This window comes from Gekko japonicus, unplaced genomic scaffold (genome assembly GCF_001447785.1).
Source record: "Gekko japonicus isolate JY-2015 unplaced genomic scaffold, Gekko_japonicus_V1.1 scaffold822, whole genome shotgun sequence".
NCBI classification, from domain to species: Eukaryota; Metazoa; Chordata; class Lepidosauria; order Squamata; family Gekkonidae; genus Gekko; species Gekko japonicus.
In genome coordinates, this window is record NW_015159737.1 from 583,160 (window position 1) to 604,081 (window position 20,922).

The 20,922-nt window shown below is 45.3% G+C and overlaps 1 protein-coding gene across 1 annotated transcript in view; it reads right to left on the bottom strand.

Moving 5' to 3' along the window:
* Window positions 1-20,410, bottom strand: part of ADAMTS20 (ADAM metallopeptidase with thrombospondin type 1 motif 20) — a 152,250-nt gene extending 131,840 nt beyond the window's left edge. Inside the window, exons 1-2 of the mRNA XM_015429359.1 lie at window positions 20,386-20,410; window positions 19,553-19,893 (exon numbers count right to left, since the gene is read on the bottom strand). Coding sequence (XP_015284845.1) covers window positions 19,553-19,893; window positions 20,386-20,410 — 366 coding nt within the window. The remainder of the gene's footprint in view (window positions 1-19,552; window positions 19,894-20,385) is intronic.
* Between the last annotated feature and the right edge of the window lie 512 nt (window positions 20,411-20,922).

Genomic DNA, 20,922 nt, shown 5'->3' on the forward strand with positions numbered 1-20,922 from the left:
GGGAAACCTTCTTATCTGTCCCTTGGTTTATTTTGCTGGTCTGTTAATCCACACTATATGGCCCAGTAAGATATATGATAAACACAGACCCAAACACACACACAGATGGGTGTCTTTTGGTGTAGTGGTTAGGAGTTTGCTGTAGTGCCAGTTTGGTGTAGAGGCTAGGAGCACAGACTCTAATCTGGGAAAACCGGGTGTGATTCCCCACTCCTCCACATGCAGCTGCTGGTGTGACCTTGAGTCAGTTACAAGTTCTTTCAGAGCTGTTCTCTCACAAGCAGTTCTCTCAAAGCTCTCTCAGCCCCACCTAGCTCACAGGGTTTCTGTTGTGGGGAAGGGAAAGGAGACTGTAAACCTCTCTGAGACTCCTTCAGGTAGTGAAGGGCGGGGTATAAATCCAATCTCTTCTCTTCTTCTTCTCTTCTTCATTTAATAAAAAAACCTTAAACCAAATCACCAGAATCTTTGCTCTATTTCCAAGAGATATTTATCAACACTAATACTATCTGCTTCTATTGAGAAATAAGAATATTCAGGGAAAATTTCAAAGTTCCCCAAACATGATGATTCTGTGCCTTCTAAGATAAAACTCTGAAACACCAGTGCAACTAGGGAAAATCTAGGGATCACTACTTAGATCTAGAGATGTAGTATTTGAGGCTTGTTTCTAAAAAGATGCTAAAAAACAAAAATACTTCCCAGCCAGCTTCACAAGCATAACACTGCATCCTTTAAGAAACATACTCTGTTATCACCATTGGGGAGAAGGATGAATCCTGCACAAAAATCCCAACCAAATTCATGAGCATACTATGGAGAGCTCATCCACTTCCCTTCCTCACACACAGGATTTCCCTTCTGCTTTCTTGCTGAATAGCCCTATTTCTCTATTTTCTTCTTCCTTATCAGCTGTTCCACCCAGTCATAAGAACATAAGAGAAGCCAATGTTGGATCAGGCCAATGACCCATCCAGTCCGTCACACAGTGGCCAAAATCCAAGTGTCATCAGGAAGTCCACCAGTGAGGCCAGAACTCCAGAAGCCCTCCCACTGTGGCCCCCCAAGCACCAAGAATACAGAGCATCACGGCCCCAGACATAGTGTTCCATCTATACCTTGTGGCTAATAGCCATTGTGGACCTCTGCTCCATATGTTTATCCAATCTCCTCTTGAAGCTATCTATGCTTATAGCTGCCACCACTTCCTGTGGCAGTGAATTCCACATGTTAATTACTCTTTGGGTGAAAAAGCATTTCCTTTTATCCGTTCTAAACCTACTCCTCATCAATTTCATTGAGAGCCCACAAGTTGTATTGTGAGAAAGGGAGAAAAGGACTTCTTTCTCTGCCTTCTCTATCCCATGCATAATTTTGTAAACCTCTATTATGTCACCCCTCAGTAGTTGTTTCTCCCAGCTAAAGAGCCCTAACACCTTTAACCTTTCTTCATATAGAAAGTGTTCCATCCCCTTAATCATTTAGTTGCCCTTATCTGCACCTTTTCCAATGCTATAAGATCTTTTTTTGAGGTGCAGTGACCAAAAATGTACACAGTATTCCAAATGAGGTCGCACCATAGATTTACACAGGGGCATTATAATCCTGGCTGATTTGTTTTCAATTCCTTTCCTAATGATCCCCAGCATAGCATTTACCTTTTTTATTGCAGTTGCACACTGAGTGAACATTTTCAGTGAGCAGTCTACCATGACTCCAAGATCTCTCTCCTGGTCAATTACCACCCATTCAGACCCCATCAACATATATTTATAGTTGGGATTTTTGGCTGCAATGTGCATTACTTTGCACTTGCCCATACTGAACCTCATTTGCCACGTTGATGTCCACTCGTCCAGCCTTGACAGATCCCTCTGGAGCACCTCACAGTCCTCCCTGGTTCTCACCACCCTGAACAACTTAGTGTCATCTGCAAACTTAGCCACTTCACTGCTTACTCCCAACTCCAAATCATTTACAAACAAGTTAAAAAGCACCAGACCTAGTACCAAGCCCTGTGGTACCACACAGCTTACCACCTTCCACTATGAAAACTGCTTATTTATACTCACTCTCTGTTTCCTGTTAATTAATCAGTTTTTAATCCACTAGAGGACTTGTCCTCTTATCCCAAGCCTGCTGAGTTTACATAGGAGTCTTTGATGAGGAACTTTATCAAAAGCCTTCTGGAAGTCTAGGTAAACAACATCTATTGGATCACCCTTGTCCACATGCTTGTTCACGCCGTCAAAGAACTCTAACATATTAGTGAGACAAGATCTTACCTTACAGAATCCATGCTGATTCTTCCCAATAAGCTTTTGTTCATCAATGTGACTTACTAATTCTATCTTTAGTAACGGATTCCACCAGCTTACCCAGTAATGATGTTAGACTGATCAGCCTGTAATTTCCTGGATCTCCTCTGGAACTTTTTTTAAAGATGGGGGTTACATTAGCTACTGGAGAGCTACTGGACTGTACACCTTCTCTAACATACAGAGCCACTGCACCTCCTACCCTTAACTCTCCTTCCGATATAATTTATATCCAGGAATCACTGTATTCCATCATCCTCATCCCATCAAGTTTCTGAAATGCCCACAATGTCTATGTTCTCCTCTGACACTAAGCATTCCACCCCCATTTTACCTCGGACACTTCTAGCATTTGTATATAAATCTCTATAATTTTCCAGACAAATTAGGCCAGGCAGTCAATATTGTTTGTCACCCTCTCAGTGGCCAGTCCTAATCCATTTCTGTCTAGAGCAGCAACAGCTACCTCTTCATCTCTTAAGAGATGAGCCATCCTGAACCAGAGACATTTCATCTCCTGCCAACTTTCCCCCAGGATTTAGTTTAAAAACTCTGACACCTTTTTGTTTTTAAGTGCCAGCAGCCTGGTTCCTTCTTGGGACAAGTGGAGGCTGTCTCTTTTGTACAGTTCCCACTTGTCCCAAAAAACTTCCCAGTGCCTAACAAGCTTAAACTATTCCTCCCAACACCATTGTCTCATCCATGCACTGAAACTCCTAATTTGTGCCTGACTAGCTGGACCTGGAACAGGTAGCACTTCTGAAAAGGCTACCTTGGTGGTCCTGGACTTGAATCTCTTTCCTAGCAGTGTAAAGTTTTCCTCCAGGACCACACAGCTATATTTCCCCACATCGTTGGTGCCAATATGTACCATGACCACTGGCTCCTCACCAGTACTGTCTACCAGCCTATCTCAACCATGCATAATGTCCACTACCTTCACACCAGGCAGGCAGATCAGCATGCAGTCAATACACAGGTTCACAACCTATTTATCTACATGCCTAAGGATCAAATCACCAACTACCAAGAAACTTCGCTTCCCTCCCTGTGCCCAGGGATGGTTCCTTGGTGCGAAATGATACCCATTCACCAGCTGAAGAAGAGGCCCCTTCTGAGGGCACATTCCCCTTATCCTCAGCACAGTGCCGTTTCCCCTTGACCCTCATGCTCCCTGACTGTGGTGGGGCTGCCATTCGCAGAGTGGGACACATCTAACAAGTCCTCTGCTTCTCCAGGTCAGCCACCTCAGTCTTGAGGGTGCAAACTCATTCCCTGAGAACCAGGAGCTCTTTGCACCGAGCTAAATTAACATTTGAAATGAAATTAGCATTTGAAGTTTGAAAACAGCCTGAGGAAGTCTGAGCAGCCCCCTTTCAGCAAGACCTATTGTTAATCACTTCGAGGCTAACTCATCCTCCTTTATTGGTTAGCTCCCAATCAGTATGATTGGCTCCAGGGTGTGTCACCTGATGCTGCCACCACTCTGGTTTTAGGATCCCTTGAGACCCAGAGCACCCTCCCAAGAGGTTTGCTTTATAAGGGATTGCTCTCATAAATTTTGCTACTTTCCAGATTTTAGACCAAGAATCTATATCTATGTTGTGTTCTAAGTCCTGCATCCAGGTAATCATTGGTGTTTTTACCACTTCATCTTGTAAATAATCATTGAGCAGAGAATTATTCCATTTCTGGATCATTTTGTCGCTTGTGGACAACCAAATCTTATCTAGTTCACATTTTGATCCACTGAAACCAATTTTTTTGTCTTTATTAAATCTGGTATTTAATTGTATGGTTTCCCACCAGGTTAGTTTTATATTTTGTGCCACGAGACTTTCCTGTGATTTTAGTTGATTATTTTTGTCTAGTAGTATCTCATAGTTCTCTATTTTGTCCTTTGTCAACAGAGTAGGTTTAATAAAAGCTTCCAATGGGGACACCCATTTAGGAGTTTTATCACAGAAGCGTTCTTTTATTTCTTTCCAGATCTTTATCAAAGTTCCTCTCATGGTACGTTGTTGGAAATTTATATGGATTCTTTCTTTTCCATACATACACATGCGTGCCAACCCATAGCTATATTATAACCCTCAAGGCTTAAAAGTCTCATGTTCTCTAATGTCAACCAGTTTTTTATCCATCACATTGCTGCTACCTTGTAATATAGATTCCAATTTGGTACACCAAATCCTCCTCTTTCTTTTTTGTCCTGTAATACTTTCCATTTAATTCGTGCAGTCTTATTGTGCCATATAAATTGTCTACATATCTTGTCAAAGTCCTTTAAAAAGCTCATAGGATTGGTATGTTTTGTGCTAAGAAACAGAATCTGGGGAGAATATTCATTTTTAGGGTAGCTATTTTCCCCATAAATGATAAATTAAGGTCTTTTTATTTCTGTAAATCTTTTTTAGTATCCTTCAATAGTTTTTCATAATTATCTTCAGTCAAAGTATTAGTTCTATTAGTTATTAGAATGCCTAAATACTTCACTTTTTCCCCTAATTGCATCTTAGATATTCTTTCTATCTGAGCCTTTTGGTTCTGGGTGCAGTTTTTGAGTAATATATTTGTTTTTTTTATAATTGATTCTAAGGCCTGCAAGCTGTCCATAATCTTGGATTATTTCTGTAAAATGTGGTATCGATGCTATTGGGTCTTCTAATATAATAACCAGATCATCTGCAAATGCTTGGAGCTTGAATGCTTCTTCCTTTATCTTAAGACCTTTTATTTGTTTACTACTTCGTACCAAATCATTTAGCATTTCTAATACTAAAATAAATAATGGGGACATTGGGCATCCTTGTCTTGTACCTTTCTGTATTTTAATATCTTGTGTCATATTTCCGTTAATTATTATTTTGCCCACTGGTTGGTATATATTGCTTTGATATATGAATAGAATTTTAATCCACAGTCCCATGCTTCTAACTAGCCTATCTTGATAACAATTTTATATTGAAACTTGTATATATAAACTTAATGCCACTGATCCTCTCCTTGCATGTCTGCTAAACTCGCCTGTTTATTCCCTCATTCCAGACACTTCACCACTGGAACAGGGCCTGCTAACTCACAAAGTTCAAATTTTAGAGGTAGGTTAGGCTGAGAGTGTGTGACTGGCCCAAGGTTACCCAGCAAGCTTGAACACATGAAGCTGCCTTATACTGAATCAGACCCTTGGTTCATCAAAGTCAGTATTATCTATCAGACCGGTAAGGGGTCTCCAAGGTCTCAGGTTCAGGTCTTCTGCATCACCTCCTACCTGATCCTTTTAATGGGAAATGCCAGGGATTGCACTTGGAACCTTCTGCATGCCAAGCAGATGCTCTACCAGTGAGCCACAGTCTCCCCCCCCAGTTGATAGATAGATGATAGATGAGAAGATAGACAGATGATCAATAGATGCTAGCCCAGCCCAGAGAACTGAGGGGAGAGGCAAAATCACCTTCTTATACTCTGCTTTTGAAATGGCATTTGAAAGGATTTTGAAAGTTCAAAATAAACAAAATGTTTTATTTAACTTGGCGGAGAAAAGGTCAGGTAAAACCAGGTGTAGGATGTATGAGGTGAACAGATAATAAAACTGAGGTAACTTTGTATTCACATAAACACCAGATTATCTGTTGCCAACAAGTAAGTGTTTTTGCTATTCAACAAGGTCTTTAAAATTTTGAGAGCGGCTTTCTTTTCAGTTTCTGCTTAAACACTCAAGCAGAGGTTTCTGTGTTTCACCAAAACACAAAGGCAGAAACATACAACCAAGTTCCCAAAATCATTCTTTATACACTCCAGGGATCACTCCTCTTTTCTAAAAGCTATTTTCCTTCTTAACTTGGCAGGAATCTCTTTACTAGAAACTATTTCCTTTTATTGGCTTGAATAATGATCCTCCTTGATCCACTCACACTTAGCCACCTTCCCAGTTCACAGCTTAACTGACCCTTCTTCAACTTTCAGTTCCCAACTGTCATTTCTTAACTCACTTTCTATCTTTTCAATTTACCCCTTCCCCAAAGGACTGTCATGCCTGCAGTGCAGCCCAACCCCGTGGACCCTGACCCCGGGGATTCTGCGCCCTCAACGTCCGAAGGTGAGCTCCCTGCACCCCTTGAATCACCAGACCTAAGTCCTGCAGAGGATGAGCACCAGCTACCAGGAGAGTTTACACCTGGAGCCGTGCCAGCAGAGCCAAGCACAAGCACCACACCTCCTGATTCCCCCCCACCGGTTTGTGAGAACAGAGGTGGCGGGCTCGTTTGTGAGAACAGAGGTGGCGGGACATGGCAACTCGGCATAAGGAGGTGCACATGCAAGGTCAGCGTCCTCTAAGCCCAGAGTACTGACCGTAGCCTGGACCCTGTTAGCGGCCAGTAATTGGCTAACAAGCAGAACAGACGTTATAAGCAGCTCTCTCAGATCCCCAACTCGTGCTGGCAACTAGTCTCATAGATGACTCGCTGCACCCCAGATCCTGCAGTCTTGTCTCCTGGTTTTCATCCTGACTTCCTGGCTCCTGACTTTGGTTTGCATGACGTTGTTTCTCCGGCTCCCTGACTACGGACTGTGTATCCTGAATTTTGACAAACGGCTTTCGGCTTCTGAACTCTGCATGCAATCTCCGGTAACCCTAGACTGCGTTTTGACTTGGTATTTTGGACTCTGCTCACATTACTCTGTCTTATCTGGTGCCCTGACCTCGGACTGTGTTTTGGACTATCCGTGCCCTGCCTGGCCCGCCAGCGCAATTGTGACAGATTGCCAGCACCACACACCAACTCACCCACAGCATGGACAAGGCGCGAGGAAGCCAAGTGCAGCTGACAGACATAATTGCTCGGGTACAACAGCTCACTCAAGTAGTGAATTTTTTTCAGGCTCAGCAACAAGCTGCTGCTACCGTGGCAGCACCACCCCGTTGCCCTGTAAACCCACCTGAGAAATTTGGTGGGAATGTGGATGAGTTTCCAGCCTTCTTAGCTCAATGCAAGTTATATATTGAACTCAGAGCTCGGGACTTTCCTAATGATAAAACAAAAGTATGTTTTGTGATCAGTCTCTTAAAGGGGCAAGCTGCCAAATGGGCTACTCCCTTTCTAGTAGAACCATCCCCCTTGTTGTCAAATTTCCAAGGGCTCCTCGCTCAGTTATCTACTGCTTATGCTAATCCACTGCAGGCATCCACTGCCAACAGAAAATCCGAGCCTTGAAACAAGGAAAAATGTCTGTGGCTCATTACTCTACTGAGTTCCAATTATTGGCACAGGATTTGGACTGGAACGAGGCTGCCCTCATGGACCAGTATACAGAGGGATTGGCAGATGAAGTGCTGGATAAACTAGCTCGAGTAGACCGCCCTGAAACCCTCCAAACCTTCATCACATTATGTTTGCACATCAACGGCCAGTTACAAAGCCGGCGACAGAAAAAAAAAATCATGGCTCCGCCCCTGCTCCTACTCCCCGCTCAACCCCTTGGTCCAGTGCAGCCAGTTCCGGGTCATCAGGAAACGAAGGGGAGCTGATGCAATTGGAAACAGTGTGTCCACTCCTTACTCCCGAGGAGAAGACTTACCACCACACCCAGAACCTCTGTTTATACTGTGGCAGAGCTGGTCACTATTCCCTTGCCTGTCCAGCAAAACAACATCGGTCTACGGCCCCGCTACCGTCAGTAAAAGACCAGCCCCAGGCCTGACTCGACCCCTGGGCTTGGGGCACTTAGCGGGGTCCTCTTGCTCTGTTTCCAGATCACGGACCTTTCTTGATCCCTATCAAACTACAACTCCCTGATGGTCGGTGGCTATTCATTCATGCCATGCTGGACTCTGGAGCAGCCTCTTGTTTCATGGACATTCTCTTTGTTAAACAACACGGTATCCCAACCCAAGAAAAGAAAACCCCGGCCTTGGTGGAAGCCATCGATGGATGAAGACTGCTTTGGTCAGGACCTGTTACACAGGAAACATGGCCACTCACCTTATGGGTTCATCACCACCAGGAACAATTATGTTTTGATATTGCTCGTATGCCCCGGATTCCAGTCATTTTGGGTCTCTCTTGGCTGAGAACCCATAATCCACAAGTGGCTTGGATTCACCAAGAACTCCAGTTTCCTGTCGTCCCACCTCCTTCGACCCTGTCTTCCACCCCACCAGAACTAGAGTATCCTGTTCTCCCACCCTCATCGCTCCTGTCGTTCAGCCACCCACAGCTACCGCTGCCAGTTCCATCCCCAGCAACTCCGTCTTCCACCATAATTGCATCCGCTGCAGAATCATCACCCCTGCTTCCTGTTCCCTATCAAGACTTTGTGGATGTCTTCAAAAAAAAGGGAGCTGATAAACTGCCTCCACATCGGCCATATGACTGTGCTATTGATTTGATGCCAGATGCTCCCCTACTCGTTGGCCGGCTGAACCAGAACTCACACTTCTACGGGAGTTTTTTTTGGGGGGGGAAACCTGGCACGGGGATTTATCTGGCCTTCCACATCCCCACTCTCAGCTCCACTATTATTTGTCAAAAAGAAGACCGGTGACGTCTCTGCAATGACTATAGGGCCCTCAACAAAATCACCATTCGAGACAGGTACCCGTTACCACTGATCCACGAACTACTGGATCACCTCAAAGGAGCACAGGTCTATACAAAATTAGATTTTCGTGGAGCCTATAATCTGGTATGCAGCAAACTAGGTGACGAGTGGAAAACGGGTTTTGGTACCAGATATGGACAATATGAATATCTCGTGATGCCGTTTGGTTTAACCAACGCCCCAGCAGTTTTTCAAAGGCTCATGAATGACATCTTTCGTGACCTACTAGACCACTTCGTTATTATTTACTTGGACGATATCCTTGTGTACTCCAACTCCATGACCCAACACGTGGAGCATGTGTGTCAGGTTCTCCAACGCCTTCATACCCATGGGCTATACGCCAAGCTAGAATAATGTGCTTTCCATTTACATTCTGTGGAATTCCTGGGTCATATAGTATCCCCTCAAGGTCTCCTCATGGACCCAAAAAAAGTCGAAGCTATTGTCCAATGGCAGGTACCCCAAAATCGGAAGGATGTCCAGAGACTCTTAGGATTCACCAATTATTATAGACAATTTATCTCCACATATGTGTCCTTAACCACCCCTTTAACCCGGCTTCTTCGCCCTAAGGAACCATTTCAATGGACACCGGAAACGGAACATGCCTTTCTTCAGCTGAAATCCTGCTTCCTGTCCGGACCCTTGCTTCAATATTCAGACCCTCTCCTCCCATTCACTGTAGAGGACAATGCTTCTAGTGTTGCTATTGGCGCCATCCTGTCCCAACGCAATAACCCCACACAGCCACTATAACCATGTGCCTACTACTCTCATCAACCAACGTCCGCTGCATGAAACTACACCATTTGGGAACGGGAATTGTTGGCCATCAAAGCTGCTTTTGAAACATGGCGACATTATCTTGAAGGTGCCCGCCACCCGGTACAAGTCCTTACAGACCATCGCAACCTGGAACATTTGCAAACAACTCGTCGCCTGAATCAACAGCAGATCCATTGGTCTTTATTCTTCTCTTGTTTTAATTTCAAAATCTCGTATATCCCGCACACCCAAAATCAGAAAGCGGACACTCTATCCCGGAAACCAGAGTATGCACCAGCCCTGGCCAAAGAACCCCCAGAAACCAACATACTCTCTCCAGAGGTCTTCACTGCTAGCATTAGCCACAGGTGCCTGGCAGACGAGATCCGAGTAAGTCAAGCCACCGATCCATGGGCGCAACAACGACTACATGACCTCCAGCAGGGACCAAAAGGTGTGTTTACCACCAGGAGGGCATGCTTTTTCATCAGGACCACCCATATATTCTGCCTGGACCACTTCGTGCTCGGATTTTGCACTTGACACACGACTCTTTATCGGCAGGACATTTTGGCCATCATAAGATGGCTCACCTCCTGACTCGCAAATTTTGGTGGCCTCGAGTCCGGGCAGATATTGAGTGATACGTCCGTTCCTGTGAAGTCTGCCAACGAGCCAAAGATGTCCCAGCCAAGCCATCCGGATTACTCCATCCCTTACCCACTCCTTCCGACCCATAGGACACCATATCCATGGACTTCACAGTCGATCTGCCCCGCTCTCACGGGCACACTTGTATTTTTGTGGTCGTGGACCTCCTTACCAAAATGGCCCACTTCGTCCCCCTTACCAAACTACCTACTGGTGTCGAAACTACCCAGCTGTACCTCCAACACATCTTCCGACTCCATGGCCTCCCCTCCCATATCTTCTCTGATCGTAGACCTCAATTTTCCTCTCGATTTTGGCAGGCCTTACATTCAGGCCTCGGCACTCAAGTCCATCTATCTTCGTCATATCATCCCCAAACTGATGGCCAGACTGAATGGACCAACGCCACATTAGAACAATACCTATGATGCTACGCCTGCTATCAGCAAGACAATTGGTACTCCCTGCTACCGTTGGCCGAATTTGCTTACAATAACTCCGTTCATGCCTCCACCCAAACCCCTCCCTTTGCAGCAAATTACGGCCGTCACCCCCGATTTTTTCCATGCCTTGGTCCTCCCACGAATGTTCCAGCAGCAGACACCCGACTGCAGGAATTGCAGGCCCTTCAGGCTCTGCTTAAGGAACAGCTCCAACATGCCAAAGAAGCTGCATACCGAAAACGGCAAGAAGGCCCCCTGCTACGTGTTGGAGACCTAGTGTGGCTATCCACTCGATACCTGAGGCGGCCTGGCCGCTCCTGTAAACTGGATGCTCATTTTATCGACCCATATAAGATTACGGATCAGATCAACCCCGTGTCATTCCGTCTTCAGCTCCGAGACCACCTTTGCATCCATCCCATCTTCCATCGGTCCCTACTGATCCCCTCATCTCCAGCCAATCCCAACCATCCAACACCACCAGCGCCACCACCACCCATCATCATTGACGATGAAGAAGAATATGAAGTACGACAAATCCTGGACTCCCGCATCCAGCGGAGAACTTTGCAATATGTGGTCGACTGGGAGGGCTACGGTCCTGACGACCGCTCCTGGGAACCTGCCACCAATCTCCATGCTCCTGACATAGTCCAACGATATCACGCTGAATACCCCGATAAACCCGGCCCTCAGGAGGAGGGGGGCCCTGTGGGGGATGGTGTCATGGCCGCAGTGCAGCCCAACCCCGTGGACCCTGATCCCGGGGATTCTGCGCCCTCAACATCCGAGGGTGAGCTCCCTGCACCCCTTGAATCACCCGACCTAAGTCCTGAAGAGGATGAGCACCAGCTACCAGGAGAGTTTACACCTGGAGCCGCACCGGCAGAGCCAAGCACAAGCACCATGCCTCCTGATTCCCCCCCAGCAGTGGCTCGTTTGCGAGAACAGAGGTGGCAGGACATGGCAACTCGGCATAAGGAGGCGTGCATGCAAGGTCAGCATCCTCTAAGCCCAGAGTACTGACCGGGGCCAGGACCCTGTTAGCGGCCGGTAATTGGCTAACAAGCGGAACGGATGTTTTAGGCGGCCCTCTCAGATCCCCAACTCGTGCTGGCAATTAGTCTCATAGACAACTCGCTGCACCCCGCATCCTGCATTCCTGTGTCCTGGTTTTCATCCTGACTTCCCGGCTCCTGACTTTGGTTTGCGTGACGTTGTTTCTCCGGCTCCTCGACTACGGACTGTGTATCCTGACTTTTGACAAACAGCTTTTGGCTTCTGAACTCTGCATGCAATCTCTGGTAACCCTAGACTGCGTTTTGACTTTGTATTTTGGACTCTGCTCACATTACTCTGTCTTATCTGGTGCCCTGACCTCGGACTGTGTTTTGGACTTTCCGTGCCCTGCCTGGCCCGCCAGTGCAATCATGACAAGGACAAAAAAAAGCTGAAGAACAGAGGTGTCTTTTAGAGTTTTTAAAAAGAAAACAAAGTTCTGAGCAGCCCCTGTGGGGGGGTGCAAATAAGCAGTTGTCCACACATCGCTCTTTTTTTAAAAATGGCAGACGTAAAACGAGATCAGTCAGACCTGCCTGATGGCTTGTGTGCACAAGAGTGTGATCAGACAGCTGGAAATCAGTTTTGGAACCAGCGCAGACCAACAAGACCAGACTTTCTCAGGTATCAAAGAAACACGCAGCGGGGGGGGGACTCTGATGACTGGGGATCGACAGACAGATGTTGCTGTCTGATTGTTCACTTTAAATCCATAAGGGAACAGCAAGTGCAACGGATCAAACTGCCCATGTGAACGCAGTCCAAATGAGTTTTTTATAATCATGTAGCAGTAATAGTGGCCTCCTAGCTCCTTGTATCCTGTAACTGTGGGGTTTTGTAACACAATGATTCCTTCTGCAGGTGATCAACCTTCCTTAAACTTCAGAGTGAATGATGAGGACACTAATGAGATTACCGTTTACTGTATAGAATGGTATCTTCCATCCTGCATTTCTTAACAGTCTTGTTAACTTGTTAACTCAGTCAACTCAATTAAGTAACAATGAATATTTTACCTCTTTGTTTTATGTCTGGTCTATGTTTGAGAGGCCATTTTAATCCATGTGCAGTCAGTGAAATCCTCATAGATCTGGTTGCCCATTTTTGTAGGAGGCTAAAACTGACCAATGAAGTGAAAGTAAAAGAAAAATACAGAACTTAGAAAAATGTTGTTAGCTTATGCCTCCAGAGCTATCTCTGTATTATATCTGCCTGTAAATGATCAGACATTCTCTTCAGATCTCAAAGTGTCATTATACGTTCCCCTGTCCTTTAGTAATTTATAGAAAACTTTACATGCTGTTAAATTAGGATCCATCTTGCCTTTGTAACATTCTACTAGCTGTGTTCTTAAACCTTTATACTCTAAACTGACCTCATCACAGCTTTAAACAATATTTCAAGTAAAACCGTATTTTTAATTCACTGATGTTCACATTGTACTCTTATGACCGCTTTGAATATAACAAAATTTATACACAGAGAAAAACACTTCCATCTAAGAAACAGATGTTTCCTGGATACAGGTTATCACACATAGCTATCTGAGCAAGGTTTTCAGTGGAAGTGCTTTCCATACAGAGATTCTGTTACATTCACAACAGCTATTAATACACACACCACTGGCCTTTTTAGGGGCAATCAGACTGCAGTCAGGGTAGCAAACATTTATTCCAGTGTAACATAAGCATCAATAACATCCATATGGAAGACTGCAGCCATGGTGCCTAAATCTTCAGTCTATACAGCTCTCCACAGGAATATATTTTATGAAGACTGAATTGATGAAGCACTTTGAAAGTGTATTATATTCAAGTAACCAGTAGTCTTCTAGATACATTTCTGATTATTTTCAGGCAGAACATGTGTTCAGAGAATGTTTTACTTTTTTTGACAATTTTCTTACAAGATTTTTTCGAAGTCCTTTTTTATTTTCCTTTGACATTCCCTGCATTGATCCATTGCAGTTCCACACAAATATGTGAAACTGAATGACATAATTGTCATCACAGGGCTCAAAACTGCTGCTCATATTTCATTTCCTTTTGATTTATATGAAGCAGTAATGGAAATAACTGTTCTCCCATGAAGCTGGTTTTGCAGTGAAAGAAAAAAAGCTCCTGTGGGTTTAGGTTTTTTTAAAAAAACTACGTATCTATAATTATTGATAACTAGCCTTATATGCAAGGTGTTTCTCTATTCTTCACACTGATAAAACATGAAAATAATGTCCCAGGAGCAATGTTCCCTCTAAGCTGTGGAGTCTTGTGAGCAAAAGTTCTACTTTGCGAGCTACTGGCATTAAAGTTGTGAGCAAGCGATTTGGCTACTGCATCAGTTAGTTTGCTCTGGAGCCATCCTTCCTGAGCTAAGACAAAAATGTGTGAGCCAGAGGCTAAAAAACTGTGAACTAGCTCACACTAACTCAGCTTAGAGGGAACACTGCCCAGGAGATATATGTGAGATGTGTAGTCTCAGAGCTCTTGGGCTACAGTGCCATACCACTACAATTGCATCAAAGGACTCACAGGTGGGAGCTGGCTCTGAATGCTGACACTGTGGTAATAAGGTTGTGATATTGGGTATCTGTTCTATCTTAAAGCTCTGAGCTGTGTGCAAAGATGAGGGTGGATGATGATCACCCTTTCCTTTAGTTTTAAGACTCAGGGAACTAACACAGCATGCCACATGAATCCCTGCATTCAGCATGTTCTGGCCCTCAGCCACCCAGAGTTTAAGCCCTGGCTAGCCAAGGAATATACCTGTGTGCACTGCCTCTCTGTAGCTAGGGATTTTGTGTCGGCATACATAACCCTGTGAAAGCTTGAGGGCTCACTGTGGAACAGCAACAAAAGCAAGGCATTCACAGATTTGGGAATACCCCTCTCCCACTTCCTCACTTTCTCCACACACATGTACAAACACAAAATTACAATTAAGTTTACAACTAGATAACATAAAACCTGTAACAAAAGCCACTGTATAGCAGAACCAGGTTTATCAACATTTTGCTGCTTCGCTGGCAGAGATGCATGAAATGATAAAATACAACATTATTAACAAATGAAGCTAACAGAAACAGCAACACCTTAATATGAAAACAATCATCTCGTATCTCCATATCTATAATTTGATTTCTATAGATTCAAGGCTATAGCAATTCAAACACACAAAAATCAATATCGTAAACCACAATTTTTCAGAAGTTCTTAACGTACAGTAAGATGTCAATGATTAATCCGAAGATATTTTGAGCCAGAAATGCTGCTCACCAGGGGAAGATATTAAAGTATTTAAAATCTGTCAATAGATACTGATTATACATTCTAAGTAAAATTACAATTAATTTTATACTAACTGGAATAAAAATTGTAATGTGATTAATCTCAATAAGTAACCACACTTTCCTAAGAGTCCTAAAATACTACGAAAATATGAAATTATTTTTGAAAAATCTATTTTTTAAAGATTACATAGGATGACAACCAGTTGTCCTTGCATTCTTCTCACAACATTCTGTGAACATTGCTCCATATGTTGTGAGTTCCCACCCATACTCCCTCCAAGCACTGCACTCACAGCACAAGTGTGCATGCCCAATGGAACACATAAGGGACCAGCTAGATCCAGTCCTTAAGGAATACCTGGAATCTTTCCTTATATATAAGGAAACTATTGAGTAGTGGGGTGGCACTTTCTGAACATTCCACATGCTCCTAAATCAGTTGGCTCCATGATGTGTCACTCAGAAGCTGTCCCTATCCACTGGCTGCATTGCCTGAGTCCTGCCCACAGTGCGCTCCATCAGCCACTGGCCCGTCAGCCGCCACTCAAGAGTACTTGCGTGCCATTGGCCAGGTGCTGGGTTTGCTCCGCTTCCCCGCCCACTCCAGCCACTGTTCCCTGTCAGAATGTGCTCTCTCTCCTGAAGAAGACACTTCGCCTGCTTGGCTCCTCTGTGGGACTAACGTTTCCCTCAGTGGCTGTTGGTAGGCAACCAAGCTTGGTTCTGTCAGTAAAAGGCCCTTTCCACACCTATTTTGGCCTTTGGGGAAAAACTCATTGGGCCCAGTCCTGACTAGGGTTGCCAGCTCCAGGTAGGGAGAGTCTGTCTAAGGAAGCCAGTCTAAGGAAGCCAGAGTCTGGGGAGGGGAGAGGCCTCAGCTGAACAGAATGCTATAGAGGCCACTGTCCAAAGCAGTTAATTTTCTCAGGGAGGGGGAGATATCTGTTGTCTGGAGTTCAGTTGTGATACCTGGCGATCTTCAGGCTCCACCTGGAGGTTGGCTACCCTAGGGGTAGCAGTCAGCACTTCAGAGCAGTGTCTGCTAGACCCAGGTTCTTGCTGTGGCAGCTGACTGGGTGATTTTGGACCAGGCACAGACTTTCAGCCTAACCTACCTCACACGGTTGTTGTGCAAGTCAAAAGGGGGGGAGGAGAATTATGTAAGCTGCTTTGGTCCCCATTGCAGAGAAATACTACTTTTCCTCCTGGGGAACCATTGTTGCCAATCTCCAGGTGAGGGCTGGAGATCACTCAGAATCACAACTGCTCTCCAGATGGCAGAGCTCAGTCCCGCTGAAGAAAATAGTGGACTCTGTGTCCTTATACTCTGCTGAGATGCCCCCCCATGACAGCCAATGTGACACAGCAGTCAGGGCTTCAGAGCACGGTAGAGGCTGCAGGTGGGGGGGAGATGGAAAGCTGAAGAGTGAGGGGGAAATAAAGGTGGGTTGATGATTGGCTGGGAAGGACATAGGGTTGCCAACACTCCAGGTTCCTGGAGATTTGAGGGATGGAGCCTGTAGAGGGTGAGGTTTCAGGAGGGGTGGGACCTCAGACAAATACATGGCCATAGACTCGACCCTCCAAACCAGCCATTCCCTCCTGGGGAACCATTGCTGCCAATCTCCAGTGGGAATGGCATGATAACGGTGGGAATGGCATGCACAAGCCCCATCCCAATATGCTCACTGCCCCTCCCCCACCCTCTTTCTTTCTATTGCATCAGTGCAGAAGCAGTGCCCCCCCCCCCCCACAGCCAGTAACCTCTCTCCGTTTTCTCTCCTTTCTACTTTCCTACCTGGGACACATCATAAAGTACATTGCAATTCAGTCAAGAAAGGTAGGGAGGCCCTTTGAAGGGCTATAAATGAGAGAAAATACACAACTCAGCTCCACTGTTTTGATGGCAGTGCTTAGCTCCGCCCTCCTGCCTAAGTTGGCTGTGCGTGGATCATCCACATGGACACTTCACACACAGCATCTTACAATTATTCCTCCTTTGAGGCAGATTAAAGGAAGCTTTTCTCTGACCTGTCTAAAAGGAGAAAGGCCCCTAGTGATCCACTGTTTCTGCTCACAAGGAGCATGGAAACTCACTTTAAATGAGAAAGTATGCTGCTCTCAATTGGGGGGGGGGGGGACCTGTGGAACCACCCCTTTCAAAACACAGCTAATTTTAATTATCACACGCATCAAAACACCCAAGCAGAAAGTATGATACTGAAATGCTTTTACCCAAGTTAAATCAATGGGACTCATGCCCAACTGAAATCAATCATCTATGTTGGCTTATATATACATGTGCTGACTTTAGTGGAATTTAGATGACTACTGAAGTTACCCAGGCTATACGTGTACCAGAAGTGTAGAATAATAAAATAACAATAGTTAAATACCCCATTCTTTACAAGCTTCCAAAAAGCTGAAGATTTAAAGACATCAGTATTCTGTAACGATATGAGCTTATGTTTGTATTTCTGTATAGTGGTGATGCTGCTTATGTGTGTCTCTAGCATGAATACCTATGCAATATGTATTCAGGGATTGCTGTTTGGTTGTGTTGCTTTGTTCTGCATCTCATGCTTGCCTAGAAATAGGCTGGCCTGGGCCTGCCGTTGCACATACGGACCATGTGCGTCCCTGGAATGTATCCCATGACTCTTTGGGATGGAGAAGACACCGCGCCATTGCACCCACTTGGAGAGCTGTGGAAAATCCCCAGCGAACCCCGGCATTCTTGGAATGGAAAGAGCAAGTGACCCTACTCCCTTAATCTGGTTTGGAGATCTAAAGACAATAGCGTTTATGGCTTTGGAGCAGGAACCAGATCTGCAAATCAAGAGGTGTCCATGGGAACGGAAGATTCACACCTTGCCAAAAGGCACCTTTGATGTAGGAGTAGGATCTGCATATTGCCACCACCCCTTAGGAGAGCGTCATCCCCCTCGTCATCCCCTCGTCACCCCCTCTTCATCCAGTAGTGATAGTTTAGAGGACGGGTTTGATAGTTTATGGCTGGATAGCCCATGCCCCAAAAAGAGTTTATTTAAGGAGAAACTCTCCTTTGTCTCTCTGGTTAACCCACCCTTCCCATAGCAGTGCACTAAGGTGCTACAAGTGACTCTACTACTTAAGTTCTCCGGAGTCGCGACCCAGAGAGCTCACACGTGGTTTGGCTGGTCCTACCTGTGTGCCTTGGAGTTCACAAGCTGCTGCATTTCGGCTGCCCAGCGTTCCAAGGAGGAGAGTTCTTCCTCAGCTGGACCTCAGATGAGTATAGCCGTGCCCCATTGTGTCATCCCCATTTTGATGCTTTTGTTATTTTCTATGCTGTAATTGTTCTGATGTACTATTGTAACTAAGGAGCTTGTATGAATTTGTATGATTCCGATTTTGTATGCCTGATGAAAAACCTTTAGTAAAGACAACATTTATTTAAGGACTAGCGTGTTGTCTCACTTCCTGGGATATAGCGAGCGTCTCATTCGCCATCCGACCTCTGTATAGACTGGTATAGAACTTACGCACAGCCACAAACACCCAATTTTCCTTGGTAGATAACTTGGATTGGGTCTCCAGGAATTTCCTGGAGAAGTTGGCATAACGGATCCTTAAATCAACACAGACCTCAGAAAACACTTGCCTACTCAGAGGTCAAAATAAGATTCTGCTAAATGTTAGCAAAGAAGTAACTGGCCATAAATAAAAACTTAGTTGAATAGTAATTTCAAATCAGGTTGAAATTCAAAAGACCTGAACTGTTCCTGCATTACCATAAGTTTAATGAGGCAAAAACATAATCCGCTTTGTTCATACAGTTCACTGCCCCAGTAGGGCATCTTGGCTAGTTGCCTTTAGAAAGCACTCAGATATCTCTGTCATGGGTCTATTCTAAATACCTGGGACACCAGATGATACCTTAAGCTGGGAAACCTACATTCAGTTTCTGACTTCACCACAAACATACACAAAGCCACTGTTTCAGCTTCAGTTTGCCATCCATAAAATGATAAATAATTCAGACAGCAGTCCTAAGCAGGTTAACCCAACATCCCACGAAGGTCTATTTAATAAGGCTTACTTCCAAGAAAGTGTTCTTAGGATTTAACTGATAGTCTTTATGATTTGCCTGGCTGCTGTGGTGGGTAGCAACTGTCACTACTGAACTGGAACAGCTATAAACTTTAAACTCCTAAATGGAAATAGGACTAAAACAGAGGTAGAAGTTATACAAATGCCACATGTACATTCCCCCAAATCAATAACTCCAACAGGGCTAGTACCACCAATGCTGAGAAGTCGGGGCATCTGTCTCTCATAGCAATTAGCAATGCAGAAAGGTTCCTGCTCAACTATCAGCTCTCAATATCCATTCTTCAGGCAAAAGGGACTGCATGATGACAAACAGTGAATGTAGTGCTTACCAGGCCACCACAGAGGCTGAAGACTGCTGTGTGTGTTTCCTTCGCATCCACATGTCCATGGTAGAAGCAGTGATGCAAATCAGAGGGGAAGTGACTTTCTGTGGCCCCCAGGTGCACCTCCGTGTAGTGAGGAGCAATGAAGCTGGTGTCAGCACTCAGATTCAGCTGGAAAACCTGCCCATAGGCTCTGAAGCGATAGTGGGCCCTGAAAGGAATGGACTCAGCTAACGTACTTCTTTTCCTCCTTTTGAAGTGGCTAGTGTGAGGGAAAACGTCTCCAAATTCATTCACTCGCATAGGTGTCACTATTTCATATGATGACAGATGTCTCACCAAAATCTCTGCAACAAAACAACATAAGGACAGACTTTTAAAATGGTAGAAACAACCCAGCAAAGCATTTCTTAATTGTTTGCCTACAGTCTGCCAAAGGAGATCAGGCAAAGAGGACAACTCTTCAGGACAATTGCTATAACCAATCTGCTGTTTTTGATAAGGCCTACACATACACGCTTTGTGTTGCTGCCATTGTACCTAAACCTGTAGACTGCAGAGCTTGCAGCGTAAGCATGGGCCTATCCACACCTTTGAGGGCATACACTCCTTGAAAGACACAGCAGGAGCAGCTGCAATGAGGATCACCTGCTTGGTCATGGCAGGGTGGTGGCAGGGCTGGGTGAGAACCATGGATATGGCCAAGATCTCCTTGCCTTCTTGTGGGGCTAGGACTCCCCATTAGGAGCCAGCTCCTCATTTGGCCCAGCATCACCTTGTGAGGAGGAATAAAAGGCAGTTAGTCCAGCAGGCCAGGGAGGAAGGAAGCAGGCACTCACCAGGATAGCAAAGTGTGGCCCCCATCTGCCGATACTTAAATCCAGGGGTCATTTCCTGCAGGAGCGGAGCTCCAGCAGTAAAGAGCCCAGGGGGCGGGCACATGCAACAAGCCCTCCAGCCCCTGCTCCCAGCAGCCCTCAGTCAGAGCAAGAAGCAGCCAGGTAAGCTGCAGAGCCCCCCCCCCCAGTCACCCGGTCCAAAACAGTCCAGTGGCACCTTTAAGACCAAGTTTTATTCAGGTACAAGCTCTCCCTCCTCTGCGAGGACAGATCTGCACGTTCCACCCCCCCCCCCAATAGCTAGCACTCCAAAACAGTCCAGTGGAGCCTGAGCGGTGGGTGTTGCCTTCTGACACACTTCTGGTGACATCAGGGGGTGTGGCATATGCAAATAAGTTATGCTAATGAGTTATGCTAATGAGCTCCTGCATCTCTTTTTCTATAAAATGACCCCTGCTTAAATCCGTGGATCAGAGCCACACCAGTGCTAAACAGATTTTTCTTCAAACTAGGGAGACTCCCCAGGTTTGCCAAAAA